General features: G+C 39.5%; 1 protein-coding gene across 1 annotated transcript in view; it reads left to right on the forward strand.

Annotated features, from left to right (window-relative positions):
• Positions 1 to 6,060, forward strand: part of MEGF9 (multiple EGF like domains 9) — an 83,378-nt gene extending 77,318 nt beyond the window's left edge. Inside the window, exons 5-6 of the mRNA XM_060154497.1 lie at positions 513 to 782; positions 2,560 to 6,060. Coding sequence (XP_060010480.1) covers positions 513 to 782; positions 2,560 to 3,011 — 722 coding nt within the window. The 3' untranslated portion in view covers positions 3,012 to 6,060. The remainder of the gene's footprint in view (positions 1 to 512; positions 783 to 2,559) is intronic.
• The last annotated feature ends 10,825 nt before the right edge of the window (positions 6,061 to 16,885 follow it).

The raw sequence follows: 16,885 nt of genomic DNA on the forward strand, positions 1-16,885 counted from the left end.
GAGGAAATATCAGTGAATCAATTATCAATAGGTAGAAAGTGTGTTGATAAAGTTCTAGATGCTGTAGGTGAAAGGGAGTTATAAAAACAGTATAGGTTTTCCTTTCTAGGAATTTGCATCAAATCCAAATACATATGTGAAATGAGACATGAGGGAGGGATGAGGAAGTTTTTGTTAAAACTGTATTTTGTTCCATCTGACATGACTAAAGAGGAAGGAATAAAAAAATTTTGAGTGCCTATCCATCTCAATTACTCAGATTCTTTATGTAAGCACACTTCTTTCCTTCTCTACCTAAATAGATTTTCTGGGTGGCCCTATCATTCTCACAACAAACTGGACAATTAATAAATAAGGTGTAAATTATTAGTTTGAATTCCATGTGTTTCTTAAGTTTGAGAGGAGATAGTAGGCAGGGTGTGTAAACTGTTTTGGTGGGGGGACTAGTAGTAGTTTTGCATTTTCAATTGTAGCTTGAAATTTTACTAAATTATTTTGATGTTCTCTGTCAGAACTCGGTGAATTGGAACCTGAATGTGTCCGGTGTAAAGATGGTTACATGGGCCAGAACTGCAATGAATGTGACAATGGCTATTACAATTCTGACAGCATCTGTATGGAATGCCAGTGTCATGGCCACGTGGACCCAGTTAAAACTCCAAAGATTTGTAAGCCTGAGAGTGGTGAGTGCATCGACTGCCTCCATAACACCACTGGGTTTTGGTGTGAGAACTGCCTAGAAGGTTATGTTCAAGACCTCGAGGGAAATTGCATCAAGAAAGGTAAAACTTCACCTAAGGTTGTAAATTTAATATTTAAACCTAGCAGTGAAAATTTCAGGACAGCTACTTTTAGCTTTGTAAAAGCTTCCAATCCTACCAGAGAAGTTTTCTGGAAATAGATTTTGATAGATATTTGCCTAAAGAGATTTCCTTCTATTCCTGTTGCTCTCCTGAGACTCCAGAGTCAACTCTAGAAATCTGAGGACCAAGACAAAGTCATTGCAGTGTTCTCACATTTCCTCTTCATCTGTTTTTTAAAAAATATTTTAAAAGTCCTGTCATTTCTTTTATCCTTTGCTTCCTGTATTCTCATCACTTCCAGTGATCATCAAAGGTCTTTTTAAGTAGAAACCTATATCTGGTTAGAAGTTCCAGCTGAGAAACAAGGGTTTATTCTAACTTCTGTCCTAACTTTGGGCTTAAGTTTTCCCAGGTGTGATGGAGGAAACAGTAAAAATATTCCTCAATTTTTAAAAGAGAAAGTTATTTATATGGCAAAATGTTTCTTTCAGGGAAGTTCAGTAAGGGTTTAGATGAAAATTAATGATTAGAAATTTAGGATGAATTAGGGATATTCAGGCTTTATTAGGTCATAGAGATTAGGCCATGCTCTTCTATAAACCATTCTTTGATATTCTGACAGATGCTGAATACTGGGTTGATTAGGCAGTTGGTCTGTGGCAAGGGTTATCCTTCTGCCATTTTCTTGATATCCTTAGTCTGCTGTTATCAAGGCTAAAAAGCTCAGATTGAACCCTATCATTAGCCTGGAGGTCCTGTCACTCAATTCTCTTTCCCACTAGAGGCATACCTTGTCCATACTTAGCTGACAGGACTGGGATGATTTTTCTTATTAGTTATTAGGAAATGTAAAACATGCCTCTTTTTAGGATAGATTGATGTGTCTGACTTTAGTGAATTGTAATGATAATAGTAATCATTTTGTTGAGTGCCTACTAGGTGCCAAGCACTGTAAACATTAAATGTGATGATGTCATATAGTACATTATCTAATTTAATCCTTCCCAAGAACTCTGCAAAGTAGATATAATTATTCCCATTTTATTGATGAGGAACCTCAGTTTTAAAAAGATTAACTGACTTATTTATTGCCACATGGTTCTACTTGATTCCAAAGCTTTTGGTATTTCTACTGAGCTATGCTGCATTAAAAGTACAAAGTATAGTACCTTAGTTATAAAATAGCTATAACATACATAAAGGAAGAATCACTACGCTTGCAATGGCTGTTTTCTGTCTTGGCTGATACCAACTTTGGATATTTAAAATGTGTTTTTCAGAAGTAACTAGAAATACAATTTTTCCTATTTTGTTTTTGCCTCCATTGAAGAGAATTTTACCTTTATGAAATGCCATCAGACATGTTGAACTTAGTTCAAATGATTATTATCTAAATCACTTTTAACCAAGTGATTTAGAAGTCTCTAGTGACATATTTACTACCTTTTTAGGAATTTGTATGAATCTATTCAAGAGTACAGAAGGTTGGAAAACTCCAACATTAGAATTTTCCCAAAGATTTTAGCATAGATATTACACACTTTGGATAACAGCCATGGATGTAATAATCTAGCTTTCTAGACCCTGATTCTTTTCATGATATTTCTTAAAAAGTTATTTTTAACTTGCATTACCGTAAAGCAGTGTATCATGTCAGCATCCCATATCAACTTCCACTCCCATGTGTATTTCTTTTATGGTTTCTTAAAACAAGATATTTTGTCTTTTACATTTCATTCTCTGTTTTTATTTTCAGAAGTTATTGTTCCAACACCTGAAGGTTCTACCATTTTGGTTTCCAATGCCTCTTTGACCACATCAGTGCCCACCCCTGTTATAAATAGTACATTTACCCCTACAGCCCTGCAGACTATCTTTTCAGTAAGCTCTGCTGAAAATACCACATCAGCTTTAGCTGATGTATCATGGACCCAGTTTAACATCATCATTTTGACAGTCATCATCATCGTGGTGGTGCTGCTGATGGGTTTTGTGGGGGCCGTATATATGTACCGGGAGTACCAAAACCGGAAACTCAACGCCCCCTTTTGGACCATTGAGCTGAAAGAAGACAATATCAGTTTCAGCAGCTACCATGACAGCATTCCCAATGCAGATGTGTCAGGATTGTTGGAAGATGATGGCAATGAAGTGGCTCCCAATGGGCAACTGACCCTGACGACACCAATACATAACTATAAAGCCTAAGGAGCTAGAGCTGTTCTCCTGGATTGTGAGACCGCAGTGCTTACTAAAACAGCATCAGCGCCTGGGCCGAACAAAGCCTGGGTAGAGTCACTGAGATGAGAAAGCAAAGGCATATAGTGCATCTGAAATTTTCAGGTACAAATTTATAATGTACTTAGCCTATTACCCTTAGATTTCCCATGAAGATCTGAAGCAGTCACTGACAATAAGGACTTGAAGTAAAGTCTATTTTTGTACCAAACCACATGGGAGTATAGAAAGGCGGAACCGCAGAGTGCAGCCCAAATCCACTTTGACCTCCAAACAGACTTCTGGGGAAGTGTTTATCAGACCAGCGGAAACAGGATGATGGATGTGGAGGGGGAAAGGACTGCCAGAAGACTTCATCTCCATTCCTGAAACACATTTTTTTAAAGGAGGGGTCGGGGTGATATTCATTGAGGAAAAGCTGATGTTTGGGCTGTATCACAATAAACAACCTTGATTATTTCCAGAGTAGGGGCAGAAAAGTCCCAAGAAGATCTTGAGAAGGGTTTTTTTTCCTTCCAGAATTCTTGCTCAATGATAAGATTAAAGCACAGGATAAGCTTCTAATGGTAGAGAGAGGGAGGCAACATCTGGGAGCAGGAAGCTGATGGTCCCTCCTTGGGGTCTCAGTATAAATGATAAATTGTCTAAAAATAAGGAATATTCCTGCCTCTAGAGAAATAAGGTGTATATAGTTAATGTAGAATATCTGGGCAGCATTGTATTTGTATCTATTTGTAAAAAAAAATCATGTCATATTTTATCATCTAGAATTTATTTGTACAGCAGTTAATGGAGTTGTAAAAAGAAAATATGGGGTTAAAATACTGTAAAATAGATGGCAATATTGCTAGAGCTGGGACTCTGGTGAGCACCAGTCATTTTTAGTCCCTCTTTGGACACTGTTGAAATTCATAAGAGGTTGGATGTTTCTAATTTTTCTTTCCCTTTTCAATCTAAAAGTAGAGTTCTATGGTCTTGGCTTCCTATAGATTCAAGCAATAGATTTTGCAGACAGTGTTTGTTAAGCTGGGACACAGGCTGCACTCTCCAAACTACTCACCTGATTAGACATTAGCCTCTCTATATTTTACATAGATTAATGTAGAATATATTCTCATTAAAGGATTTTTTTTACTGTAAAACATAGTCTTCCAAAGGAATTAGAAATATTTTAGTTCCAAAAGAAAAGCCATCATTATTACTTGGGATCCCCTGTGAAATATCATGCCTGTGAAATATTTATATTCTCCCCCCACCCCAAAATACTTCCTACATTTGAACGTAGCCTGTCACTCACATGCCATGAGGTGTGTACCATCTCTCTGCAGTGCTACAGTTCTTGTATCTTCTTGTCTGGTTAGAGGGTAGCTCTGTAATTGAGTGGCTATAGTTGGTCCTTGCTTTTAGATGCAGTTTTTTCTTAGAGGCTATCTCTACCTTTGCTCTCATCTAATTATGATATTGTAGATTAAGCAAGCCAGGAAAGCAGCCAGAAGTCAAATATAGATATTTATTAGGAAGGAGAGCAAACTGTCAAGTGGTTAGGAAAAAAAAACAAAGATTAGACCTCGGAAATCCAAGTTGGTAACTCTGCCTAACTTCCCCCGAGAAGAACCTGGAATGTGGTCACATCCCTCTGTAGTTGTTCTCAGGGTTTGGAGATGATGCTCTGGAGGATGCACAGGCAGGTAATCTACTTCTATTAACCTTAGGTGCTCCGAATATTTGGCCATGGTTCGTGAAAGTAGAGATTATATTACATTAAAATTAGTTACTATTTCTATAGCCCTTTGCAGTTTGCAAAGCATCTTTCTATATATGTGTCCTTTGTTCCTCACCATAGGCCCCTGAGGAATAATTGTTGTTCCCATTTTATAGGTGAGGTTAAATGTCTTGTTCAAAGCTATATAATATGTCATTATTAGGCTTGGAATCAGGACTCCTAACTCTGAAGCACATGTTCTTTCAACCATATGCTTGTGCAGAAATTGCCCAGCCATGAACACAAGAAGGCTGGGAGGAAGAGCCCATCTGTGAACGTTTCTAAGTTTTCTAAGTACGAGGTACAATCCAGGGCCATACAGCCATGAAGGACTTTGTGGAAAGAACACAGGAGGATTACTCTCTGAAGCCAGTATTGGTGATAAGAAAATTAAAATACCAGTTTGTGCTTCATTAAAGTGAACTAATCCTTCCAAGCAGGGAAAGGAAACCTGATTTCCCCAGCAGCTGCCACATACGCGTGTATAGACTGTGCAGTGCATAGTTCCAGGGAATTGTGTAAAGTGGCATACCTGCCTTTCCCCCAGATGACTACCTCCTCAAGCCAGGGATTGAGGATGGTGAGAAATAAGCGTTTGTTAAACAGAAGTTAACCGAATAGAGAAAGAAAGAGTTTGTTGGCGTCTAAGAGCCAAAGCCAAATAGTCTGGATTCTGGCCATGTAGAGATTCCATGAAACACACTTTAAAAGATATTGCAAAAACTGAACCACAAAGAATGTTTACCTTTGGATATTTATGAACAGTTCCTAGGTCATGTTCTCAATTTGTCCTGATGGAAAAAATTAAGGTCTTAAAATCTGTTTTAAATAATATTCTTTAGTGTCCCATGCTTCTGCTGGTGGAAATAATTTTGCTCTAAAATGAAATCAATCATGAAGTGATCTACCACCAAAATCAGACTAGGAAACCAGTATGGAATGCATTGTACAATAGTCATTTCTCTAAAGGCATGATCCCCATGAACTATGGCATTTAGCACCAGGATCCCATACGTCCTTTAGAAAGACTAATATTGGAAGAATTTTTGTCTAAGGATTAGGAATGCGTTTATTTTCAAATGAGATAAGACTAGTATGAATCTTATTGATGAATGACAGATATTGCTATTAAGTGATACTTTTATCTTCATTAATTCATTTTAGTAAGCCCTTCCGCATTTCTGACAAATGCCCTCGGTAGTGTTGCTAAGTATGTCTGTCCTCCCTTACTTTCCCCTCCCTCCCTCCCTCCCTCCATCCTCTACCTCCCAGAGGTCTCTTCTAATGGAATTTCTCCAGTTACAGAGAAAAATGATAATAAAAACTAAACCTCATTTATACTAAGGTCCTATGGATCTAGTGTGTTACTCTTAGGGATACCTGGATTTTAAGAGAGGAGAACAGAGCGGACGTGGAATGGGAGGAGAGAGATGTGGGGGCAGAGGATTTGTGGAAGCATCAAATTATACGTCTACTCTCTAGCCCCAATATTCCCAGAAAATTGACCATTAAAGCAATACTCACTGACCCACTAGTTCATTTTGGTCAGCTGAGTGCCTTGAGGACACTTAGTCCTTCTTGTGCTATTCTGGAGCCAGAGAGCTGAAGCAACAGTACTGCTTCCCGACAGCCTCAGTTTGGACTGGGTCATTAAATCATTCACCTTGGACCTGTATTTTCTGTAGCGCATATGGTGAACATAGCACCACTTATCATGAACATTCCCAGGTTCTTATATTTTGAGGTATGTGGGAAGGAGTTGAATTTATATATCTCACGGAAAGCTCTCTGACAGAAATGTCAGAGAAGTAAAAAGCAACCCAGTGTAATCTGTTAGAGCAAAGAAAGCATTTCTGGCCTCATCCACGAAGAACCTTTGGTCTATTATGATCATCTTCATAGGAATTTGGAAGCTAAAATGAGTTTGGTGTGTGCAGGGGAGTAACGGAAGGTTAATGCAAGCTTTCCCTTCAGCCCCGAGCCAGTGATTATGCCAAGGGGAGAAGCAGGAAGAACACACTGATTCATCGGAAGAAGTCAAATGACATCACGTGGACTAGAACAGTTCTGGATCATCACAGTGTCAGTGGTTGAATGATGCTTTTTCAAAGGCCATTGGGAACCTTTCTTACTTATCATGCATATGCAGTAACTGAACCAGCAGCCCTAGAACGTGAGCCCAGGCTTTAGGTCTGCACTAGTCCAAGAGCTAACTGATTTACAGTGACGTTTTCATGCTAGGCACAAGCACTCTGTACTCCGTTAAATTTCAGCCCAAGCAATTGGGGAGTGTTTCTGAAACATTAAACTTGTATTTATGTCGCTAAAATTCTAACACAAATTTTAAAAACATGTCTCATGCGTATGCTGTACTAGGCTTCATGATGCATTTCTAAATTTGTGTATGATTTGAATATATGAAAGAATTTATACAAGAGTATTATTTAAAATATTAAAAAATAAATGTATATAATTTGTACCTATTGTAGATTTGTTGTTTTACTTTTTTATGTGGTCAGAGTTTTTGGAAGTCTTTTAATATATGTCACAGATCACTTATTTTCAAACCACTTCATGAAAGTCTTTGAACCCTTCATTTACTGACCATGCTTTCTGTTTTAGGAAGTTCCTTTAAAGAATGTTTTCCACTTAGGAAAAGAAATGCCACACGAAGATTTCCCCCTCTCAGAACAAAACAAAACACCCTGAGAAAAAAGCATATATTAACATATATTCTTGTTTGTGCTTTTACTTGTCTCCAATGAGATCCATTGGGTTTTCCATGAAAATATTACAGAAAAAACTTGCTCCTTTTGGATTTCTTTTTCATGCATGTAAAAAATGTCCTTTCTTTAGAATATGAAGGGAACCATGTTCTATGTGTTTGTTAGATAACCTGTAATGAGAGTGCTTTTTTTTACTCTTTTGAGGTACCCTTGGAGATCCTCTATTTTGACAAAGCTCAAAGGATGCCATCTAGAGATCCAAGGGGTACCCTGAAAAAGAAGAAAAAATAAGTCAGGCCTTTGTCCTGAGAGCTTTATAAACTTCAGTTGGTTTATTCAGCTTCAGCTGGTTGATATTTGAACTTTAAAATCCTGTTTTTGGGGCTTCCTTGGTGGCGCAGTGGTTGAGAGTCCGCCTGCCGATGCAGGGGACACGGGTTCGAACCCTGGCCCGGGAGGATCCAGCATGCCGCGGAGCAACTAAGCCCGCGAGCCACAACTACTGAGCCCGTGTGCTACAACTAACTGAGCCTGTGCTCTAGAGCCCGTGCTCCGCAACAAGAGAAGCCACCTCAGGGAGAAGCCCGTGCACCGCAAGAGTAGCCCCCGCTCTCCGCAGCTAGAGAAAGCCTGCGCACAGCAACGAAGACCCAATGCAGCCAAAAATAAATAAATAAAATAAATTTAAAAAAAAGAATACACGTGTTGTGTGTTGAACACTGAACTTCAGACAGTTGCAGAGAAAGCAGGCAAAATGTTTTCTTTGTATGTAATAAGAGTAGGTTTGGGTAATGAAGTGTTTGGGAGGAGATCTTCTTTTGTGGTTTCCTTTGTGTTGTCGGACCAGTTGCTAAGGTCCTGTAATGTCAATAGGTTTTTCTTAATCTCTGCTCCAAATAAGGAAGAGTCTTAGCCCCTCCTTATGCTCACTACCATTCTAACCCAACTGTATAAACTCATGTATAATTTCCTATATATGTCAGGTTATATGATGTCTTTCTCCCTTTGCTGGTACTGTTTCTTCTATCTATAACATCCTTGAGAATGTTTATTCATTCTTTGCAAACCCTTGATAAAAGAAGGTTGATAAGTCCTTAATTTATATCTCCATTTGCCTAATGAAGACCTCTCTTATTGCACATATTTTATTACAAATACTTGTTATATTATGTCTTCCTCAGTAGACTGCATTCCTCGAAGCCAGGAGCATTTCCTCTTCTGTCTCTTGTTTCTGGCACAGTGCTGGCATGTTATGGGTACTCAGTAAATGGTGGTTTAAAACAAAAAGTATTTGACAGATACAACAGTTGGTCTGTGAACTTATTTGGTGAGGTATTATAAGAAATTTTATATTCAGTGGGTAAGACAGTGTTTCTATTTCATAGAGATGTCAGCATACAGGGTTCAGAGGGTCTGAGAAACTCTTGAGATTGTATGCTTACTTGTGAATATAAACAATTTGTGTGTGGTTTTTTTTCCTGGAGAAAAGGTCCATACCCTTAATCACAGCATCTAAAGGATCTATGATCCCGAAAGGATTAACAGCTCTTAGGATGGGGATTACTTTATGTATTTCAGCAATAATCCCCTCCCCCACTGAATGTAAATTGGTACAGCCTTGATGCAAGGAATCCACTTCTGGGAATCTCTCATAAGGAAATGACCTGAAAAGCAGAGACTTCTGTGCCCCACCCCCCAATTTTTTTTTCCCCCAGAGTCGTGTATAAAATTCAAAAAAATGGAGACAAACTCTAGATGTTCAACAACAGAGACATGGCTTAGTGCATACACCTGCTGAATTAACATATTGTCATTAATAATAAGGAAAAAGGGGGTCTCCTCTCGTGGTGCAGTGGTTAAGAATCCTCATGCCAATGCAGGGGACGTGGGTTTGATCCCTGGTCTGGGAAGATCCCACATGCTGGGGAGCAGTTAAGCCCGTGCGCCACAACTACTGAGCCTGAGCTCCAGAGCCTGTGAGCCACAACTACTGAAGCCCGCGTGCCTAGAGCCCATGCTCTGCAACAAGAGAAGCCACCGCAATGAGAAGCCCGTGCACCGCAACGAAGAGTAGCTCCCGCCTGCTGCAACTAGAGAAAGCCTGCATGCAGCAACAAAGACCCAACACAGCCAAAAATAAACAAATAAATAAATAATTTTATTTAAAAAAAAAAGACTAAGGAAGAATGATTAAAAACAATAAAATTAAGTGAAAAATATAGAATATTTTGAAAATGTGTATGCAATTCTACTTCTGGTGTACAGTTTAGAGAAGCTCTTATGTATGTGTACCAGGACCCACGTTTCAAACTCTTCATTGCAGTATCATTTGTTATAGCAAAATAACTGGAAATATCCCAACTGTTTGTCAGTAGAAGAATGGATAAATTGTGGTCTATCCATATGCTTTGAAGAGAATTTTATACAGTAGTTGAAAGTGAATGAATGAAGTACAGCTATATACATCATGGATGAGTCTCAAAACATAATGTCAAGCAAAAAAAGCTAGTCATAGAATATATACAATATAATTTCTTTTATATAATGGCCAAAAATGGGAAACGGAATATGTTGTTTAAAAATACATTATGTGTTGGGCTTCCCTGGTGGCGCAGTGGTTGAGAGTCTGCCTGCCAATGCAGGGGACACGGGTTCGTGCCCCGGTCTGGGAGGATCCCACATGCCGCGGAGCGGCTGGGCCCGTGAGCCATGGCCGCTGGGCCTGCGCCTACGGAGCCTGTGCTCCGCGGCGGGAGGGGCCACAGCAGTGAGAGGCCCACGTACCGCAAAAAAAAAAAAAAAAAAAAAAAAGAAAGCAAATCCACTACATTTTATTTCATAATACTAAAAGAATAAATTCATCAGGAGGGTATAAAAATCCTAAATAGTTATGCACTTAAGAACAGAGCTTCAGCACACATGAAGCAAAACTGATAGTACTGAAAAGAGAAACAGGCAAAAGCACAATTACAGTTGGAGATTGCAACCCTTCTCTCAATAACATATAGAACAAGTAGACAGAAGAGTAGTAAGGATACAGAGTACTTGTCACCAACTTGACCTAATTTACATGGAACGCTCACTCAACAATAGCAGGATATACATTCCTTTCAACTGTACATGGAACATTTATCAAGAAAGACCATACACTGGGCCATAAAATAAGTCTTAAATTAAAAAATATTAAATCATACAAAATATGTTCTCTGCATGGAATTAAAAATTAGTAACAGACATATATCTGGAAAATTCTGTAATACTTAAAAACTAACATGCCTGTAAATAACACACGGGTCAAAGAAGAAATGAATAAAATAGAAAGTATTTTGAACTGAATGAAAATGAAAACACAACATTTCAAATTTGTGGGATGCAGCTGAAGCAGTGCTTAGTGGGAAGTTCAAAGCACTGTTTATATTAGAAAAGAAAGATCTCGAATCAGTGACCTAAGATTCTATCTTAAACTAGAAAAGGAAGAGAAAAATAAACCCCAAGTAAGCAGAAGATAAGAAAGAATAAAAATAAGGGCAAAAATAAATATAAAAGAAAACAAAAGAGAAGATCAATGAACTAGAAGTTGAGAAATTCAATAAAATTGATAAATTTCCAGCCAGAATGATCATGAAAAATTTTTTAAAAGACACAAAAAAGCCAGTAATAAGGGGATGTCACTATAGATCCTACAGACATTAAAAGGATAATAAGAGGAGTTTATGCCAATAAATTTGATGACAGGTGAAATGTACAGATTCGTTGAAAGACACAGATTACCAAAGCTCACTCAAACAGATAACCTAAGGAAGCCTATAACTATTAAAGACATTGAATTTATATTTAACAACCTTCCACAAAGGAAACTCCAGGCCTAGATAGCTTCGCTGGTGAATTCCATGAAACATAATATCAATTCCGCACAAACTTGGCCCGGAAAATTAAAAAGGAGATAATACTTCCCAATTCATTCTGTTAGACTAGCGTTACCCTGATGCCAAAACCAGACAAACATCACAAGAAAAGAAAAACTACAGACGGAACACAGACACAAATATTTCTAAGAAAACTTAAGCAAATTAAATACAGCAATATATAAAATATATTTAGTATATAATTTAATAATTATATATTATATATATATATAAAGATAGTATTTCACGACCAACTGGAATTTATTCCATGAATGCACAGTTGGTGTGATACTTGAAAATCAATGAAATTCACACAGACTGAAAAAAATCTTATGAGGATTCTCTCAATAGATGCAGAAAAAGTATTTGACAAAATCCAACATTCATTCATGATAATAACATGATGATAAAGAAGAAGATGATGATGATGATACTCTCTACTATCAAATTATCTGTTCAGTTTGAGAGCTGGGACTGTATACATCTCTTTTTTTTTTGCGGTACGCGGGCCTCTCACTACTGTGGCCTCTCCCATTGCGGAGCACAGGCTCTGGATGCACAGGCTCAGCAGCCATGGCTCACGGGCCCAGCCGCTCCGCGGCATGTGGGATCCTCCCGGACCGGGGCACGAACCCGTGTCCCCTGCATCGGCAGGCGGACTCTCAACCACTGCGCCACCAGGGAAGCCCCTGTATACATCTTTTAATGTATATATATACATTAAATGTATGTATATATACACATACATTTATATACATAATGTATATATATATAATATATACATACATTTATATATATAATGTATATATACACATTAATGTATATATAACCAAGCATGGCCCTGGTACCAAAAGGTGCTCAATAAATGTTAGTGAATGAATGAGTGATGGAATCTGCTGTACTGCAGGGTTTACACTGGTAAATACAGTAATGTACTGCAGGGTTTACACTGGTAAATACGGTAAAGGCATGTAAGAACTGCTGTTCGTAAGCTTTAAAGTAATGCAAGCCTAAACCAAAAACCAAATAGACTGTTATCTGGGGCAGCACCAAGTCATCTGTAAATAGGGACGTTTCTGAGTGGCACTGGGAACAAACAGCACAAAATTTCCTTCAGCGGAATGGTGCCGATGAAGCTCACTCCCATAGGGCAGAGACAGATCTCGCCCACAGACTGGATTGCATATCCTCAAACATCGTGGCCTGTGCTGACTGGGTAGGAGGCAAACTTAGTCTGATATTTGGATGCTTTTGTTGTCCTCCCCTTCCTGCCTTTATGTTCAATAGCTTGCAGAACAGGCTAAATCTCAGCTTTTTAATTCCCCCAAAACATTTTTAAAATGAGCCATTGTTATCTTTAATAACCATGGCCAGGGGATTATCCAGTTTCATTTGAAGAAGCTATTTTTGCCAAGAGAGGAGATTCTTCCAGACAAGGATAAAGACATTAATGGTTGTCTCTTAAGATTCTGTTTTAGTTGAGATAATAATTTGGGGGCAATTAAGCAAATTGTATAGACTCCAATGGGCCATTAATCTCCAAAGCAATTGTCTGAAATGGAGAGGCCTTTATATGCCGGAGCAAGGATCAGAGTTTGGTAACAGTTACATTTTGAATCTCCTTCAGTTAAAATGAAAAGGTAGCAGTGTTAACAGGTTATTGGTCCTGAGTAAAGAATGAACTTCATTTACTTATAATCTGTACCTCACCTTTTGTATTAAAAGACAGAGATCATTAAACCACTAAATAAAGGATAAAAGTACCAGTTTAGTATACCAAAGAGGAGATAGAAGTATACCAGCAAAGCTAGGCTAAGGCTACATTAGCAATTGGCACCTAATTTAGCTGAGTTTCCCAGCAAACAACAATATAGATTACTTAGCTTTTACTAATGAAAGGATGCATCCTGGAACATCAATAGAAAAGCTCTTTAACTGAGTTCTGAAACACAATAGGTTGTAGTATAAAGAGTGTCAGCTTTGGAAGCAGAGAGGATTCCAGTGCAGGCTCCACACTGTAGTATCCTGGGCAAGATAACTGATGGCTCTTAATCCTACTGTCCTCACCTGTAGAAGGAATAATGATGCTGACCTCTTAAGGTCGCACTGAGGTTAAATGAAATCATATGTGAAGCACCCCAGCACATGCCACATCTATAATGAATGGTAGGTCCTTTCCTCTCTCCCTTTTATTTAGGAGGTCTTCAATAAATGCAGTGTTATTCTTTCTCTATTGAGCGGTACCGGGTGGCTTGTTTTCTGAGCAGAAAACCAACCCACAGCCCCGTATTGGAGGAAGGTCACTCCTAGGTTTTAGGTATGCTTGGAATGAAACGAGATACTTTTCTGAGTTTAATCGCTGCTGTTTCTGTGGTTCGGTAGGTGATCTAGGGCCAGGATGGCATCCACAGGAGGCTGAAGTAGGCAGCATGGCATCTTGAAGGCATCCCTGTGATCCCACAGGGATTCACAGAGTTGCCATGTTGGCCTATGGGAAACGGATGGCAGGTGGGTATTGGGAAGTGAGAAGACTACAAGCCTTGGTGTCTGCACATGTAGGCTGTAACCTTCGCTTTAAGTTTACAGAGTGAACTGGGACAGGCCATGGAACCCATCTGGGTCTCAGTATTTCCATTGGTACATCCAAGAGATTTAGTTAAGTGGTCTCTGTGAGTGCCTTTTTCACTCTTGTATTCTATTAGGTGGGGAAAAAAGAGTGTTTGGGATAAGATCATTAATTCTAATTAAGGTTTATAATTCACTCTTTCACCAACATTTATTAAACACCTATTATCTGCCAGGCACTATGATAGACTTTAGGATATAGAATTAAAAGTGCCTGTTTTGGGCTTCCCTGGTGGCTCAGTGGTTGAGAGTCCGCCTGCTGATGCAGGGAACGCGGGTTCGTGCCCTGGTCCGGGAAGATCCCACATGCCGCAGAGCGGCTGGGCCCATGAGCCATGGCCGCTGAGCCTGCGCGTCCGGAGCCTGTGCTCCGCAACGGGAGAGGCCACAGCAGTGAGAGGCCCGCAGTACCGCAAAAAACCAAAAAAAAAAAACAAAAAAGTACCTGTTTTCAAAAGAAGCCAGGCACAGAAAGTGTACATACTGTATGACACCAGGTACCTGAAACTCTAGAAAAGGCAAATCTTTAATGATAGAAAGTAGATCATGGTTTCCTGAAGTGGAAGGGAGATTGATTGGGACTGGATCACATGGGAGCTTTTTGGGGTGATGGAAATGTTTTATATCAATGCTAATACAGTTGCCACTAGCCTCATGTGGTTATTTAAATTTAAGATAAAAATTTTACAAATACTTAATGATATCACTTATATGTAGAATCTAAAAAATAATACAAATAAATCCATATACAAAACAGAAACAGACTCTCAGTCCTAGAAAACAGACTTATGGTTACCAAAGGGGAGAGGGATGGGGGAGGGACAAATTAGGAGTATGGGATTAACAGATTCAAAGTAAAATACATAAAATAGAGAAGCAAAAAGGATTTACTGTATAGCAGAGGGAATTATACCCAATATCTTGTAATAACCTATAACGGAATATAATCTGCAAAAAAACAAAGCAAAAAACAAATTACTATGTTGTACACCTGAAGCTAACCCAATATTGTAAATCAACTATACTTCAAAAAAAGATAAAAACTGGGACTTCCGTGGCGGTCCAGTGGTTAAGACTGTGTGCTTCCACCGCAGGGGGCGTGGATTCCATCCCTGGTCGGGGAACTAAGATCCCACATGCTACGAGGTGAGGCCCTCCCCCCGCCCCCCAAAAAGTTAAAAGACTTAAGTTCCTCATTCCCATAACCACAATTCCAGGGTTCAATAGCCACATGTGGCCAGTGGCTACCCTACTGGACAGTGCTAATTCAGAACACCTCCATCATCCCAGAAAGTTCTTTTGGAGAGCACTGTTCTATACCTTGGCTGTGGTGGTGGTTACATGGGTGTACACATTTGTCAAAACACATCAGAATGTATACTTAAATTGGGTGCATTTTACTGCATATAAATTATATCTCAATAAAACGGATTTAAAATAAAGTCCTGTTCTCAGGGACCCCAGTCTAATAGAGGAGACAGGCAAGTTAATGGACAGTTACAGAGCTGTGTGAGTGCCATAAATAAGACCAGGGTGTTCTGCAAGTTCAGAGGTGGGGCAGCTATACAGATTGTGGCCCAGGACATTCTCTTAAACTATGGTTGGGGAAACTCTGGGAATTAGGCAGAGAAGAGGAAGGAAAGGTATTCTAGACCCTTAAGAACCACTAGCACAGGGACATCCCTGGTGGTACAGTGGCTGGGATTCCATGCTCCCAATGCTGGGGGCCCAGGTTCAATCCCTGGTCACAGAACTAGATACCACATGCCGCAACTAAAGATCCCACACATGGCAACAAAGATCCCGCATGCCGTAACTAAGACCTGGTGCAGCCAAATAAATAAATATTAAAAAAAAAAAAGAACCACTAGCACAAAGAGTTCCTTTGGGAGAGTTAGGAAGAGATGCCCCTGCTTTGGTATGGACTCAGCTTGGGAAGCAGAGCCCACAGCCTGGCAAGCAGAGCATGGACTGGATTTCAAGCCTCCGCCTGTCCTTGGCTGGGTGTCCTCAACAGGGCACAACCTGTGCAGTGTACCTGGTGGCTTGCCACACAGAGGGGAAGGCATACGCAAAGGCAAAGGGCCTTTACATTGATCCCTTTGAGGAAATAGGTGCTGTAGTCACCTCTTTGCGGTCCACCTTCGCTAGGTCCTGGTCTGTTCTTTTATTAGGAATTCACCACATTTAATCATTATTAAGACATCAAGATTCTTTTAACCTGCAAAATGTCCAGACAGTTGATTAGTTCAATTATCCTTCTTTGCCTACAGCTGTTGCTGTTTTACATATTCAAGTGTGCAGCTGGGAAGGGTGCTTGAAAGCTTTCCCTGGTAACTTAGGACAGTTTTCCCAGAAGTCTTTGACTCTCTTACAGCCAAGCCTCTGGGTTTAGCTGCATGGGGATCTGGCCATGGTACTCAGCAAGATCAATTCAGGCAGGGAGATCTCGATTTGGGACACCTTCTGGAAGTTTCCAAAAAAAAAAAAAAAAATTCAGGAGCACCACCTTCTGGGAATTAGAAAACTGAGGTCCAAGTTTCTTTCTCTGTCACTAGCTTATTGTGTGACTTTGGGAAAATCAGTTCATGTCTCTTGAGAATCAGTTTCCTTATTCATAAAGGATAACAAACGTCTGAATTATGAGACAGCATCAAAGAAAGTGACATGGGCTTTGTAAATGGCGTTGCATCAAATAGCAATTTTATTTTATTTCTGCTGGCGTTAAAAAGTGAGCAGCTGGGGCCCATATGGCATATACAGGTTTCTACCCTGCTTCTGCAGGGCATAGATCTTGCTTATAAAACACCTTCCCCCAACCTCTCA

Source organism: Lagenorhynchus albirostris, chromosome 7, assembly GCF_949774975.1.
Source record: "Lagenorhynchus albirostris chromosome 7, mLagAlb1.1, whole genome shotgun sequence".
In the NCBI taxonomy this organism is placed as follows: domain Eukaryota; kingdom Metazoa; phylum Chordata; class Mammalia; order Artiodactyla; family Delphinidae; genus Lagenorhynchus; species Lagenorhynchus albirostris.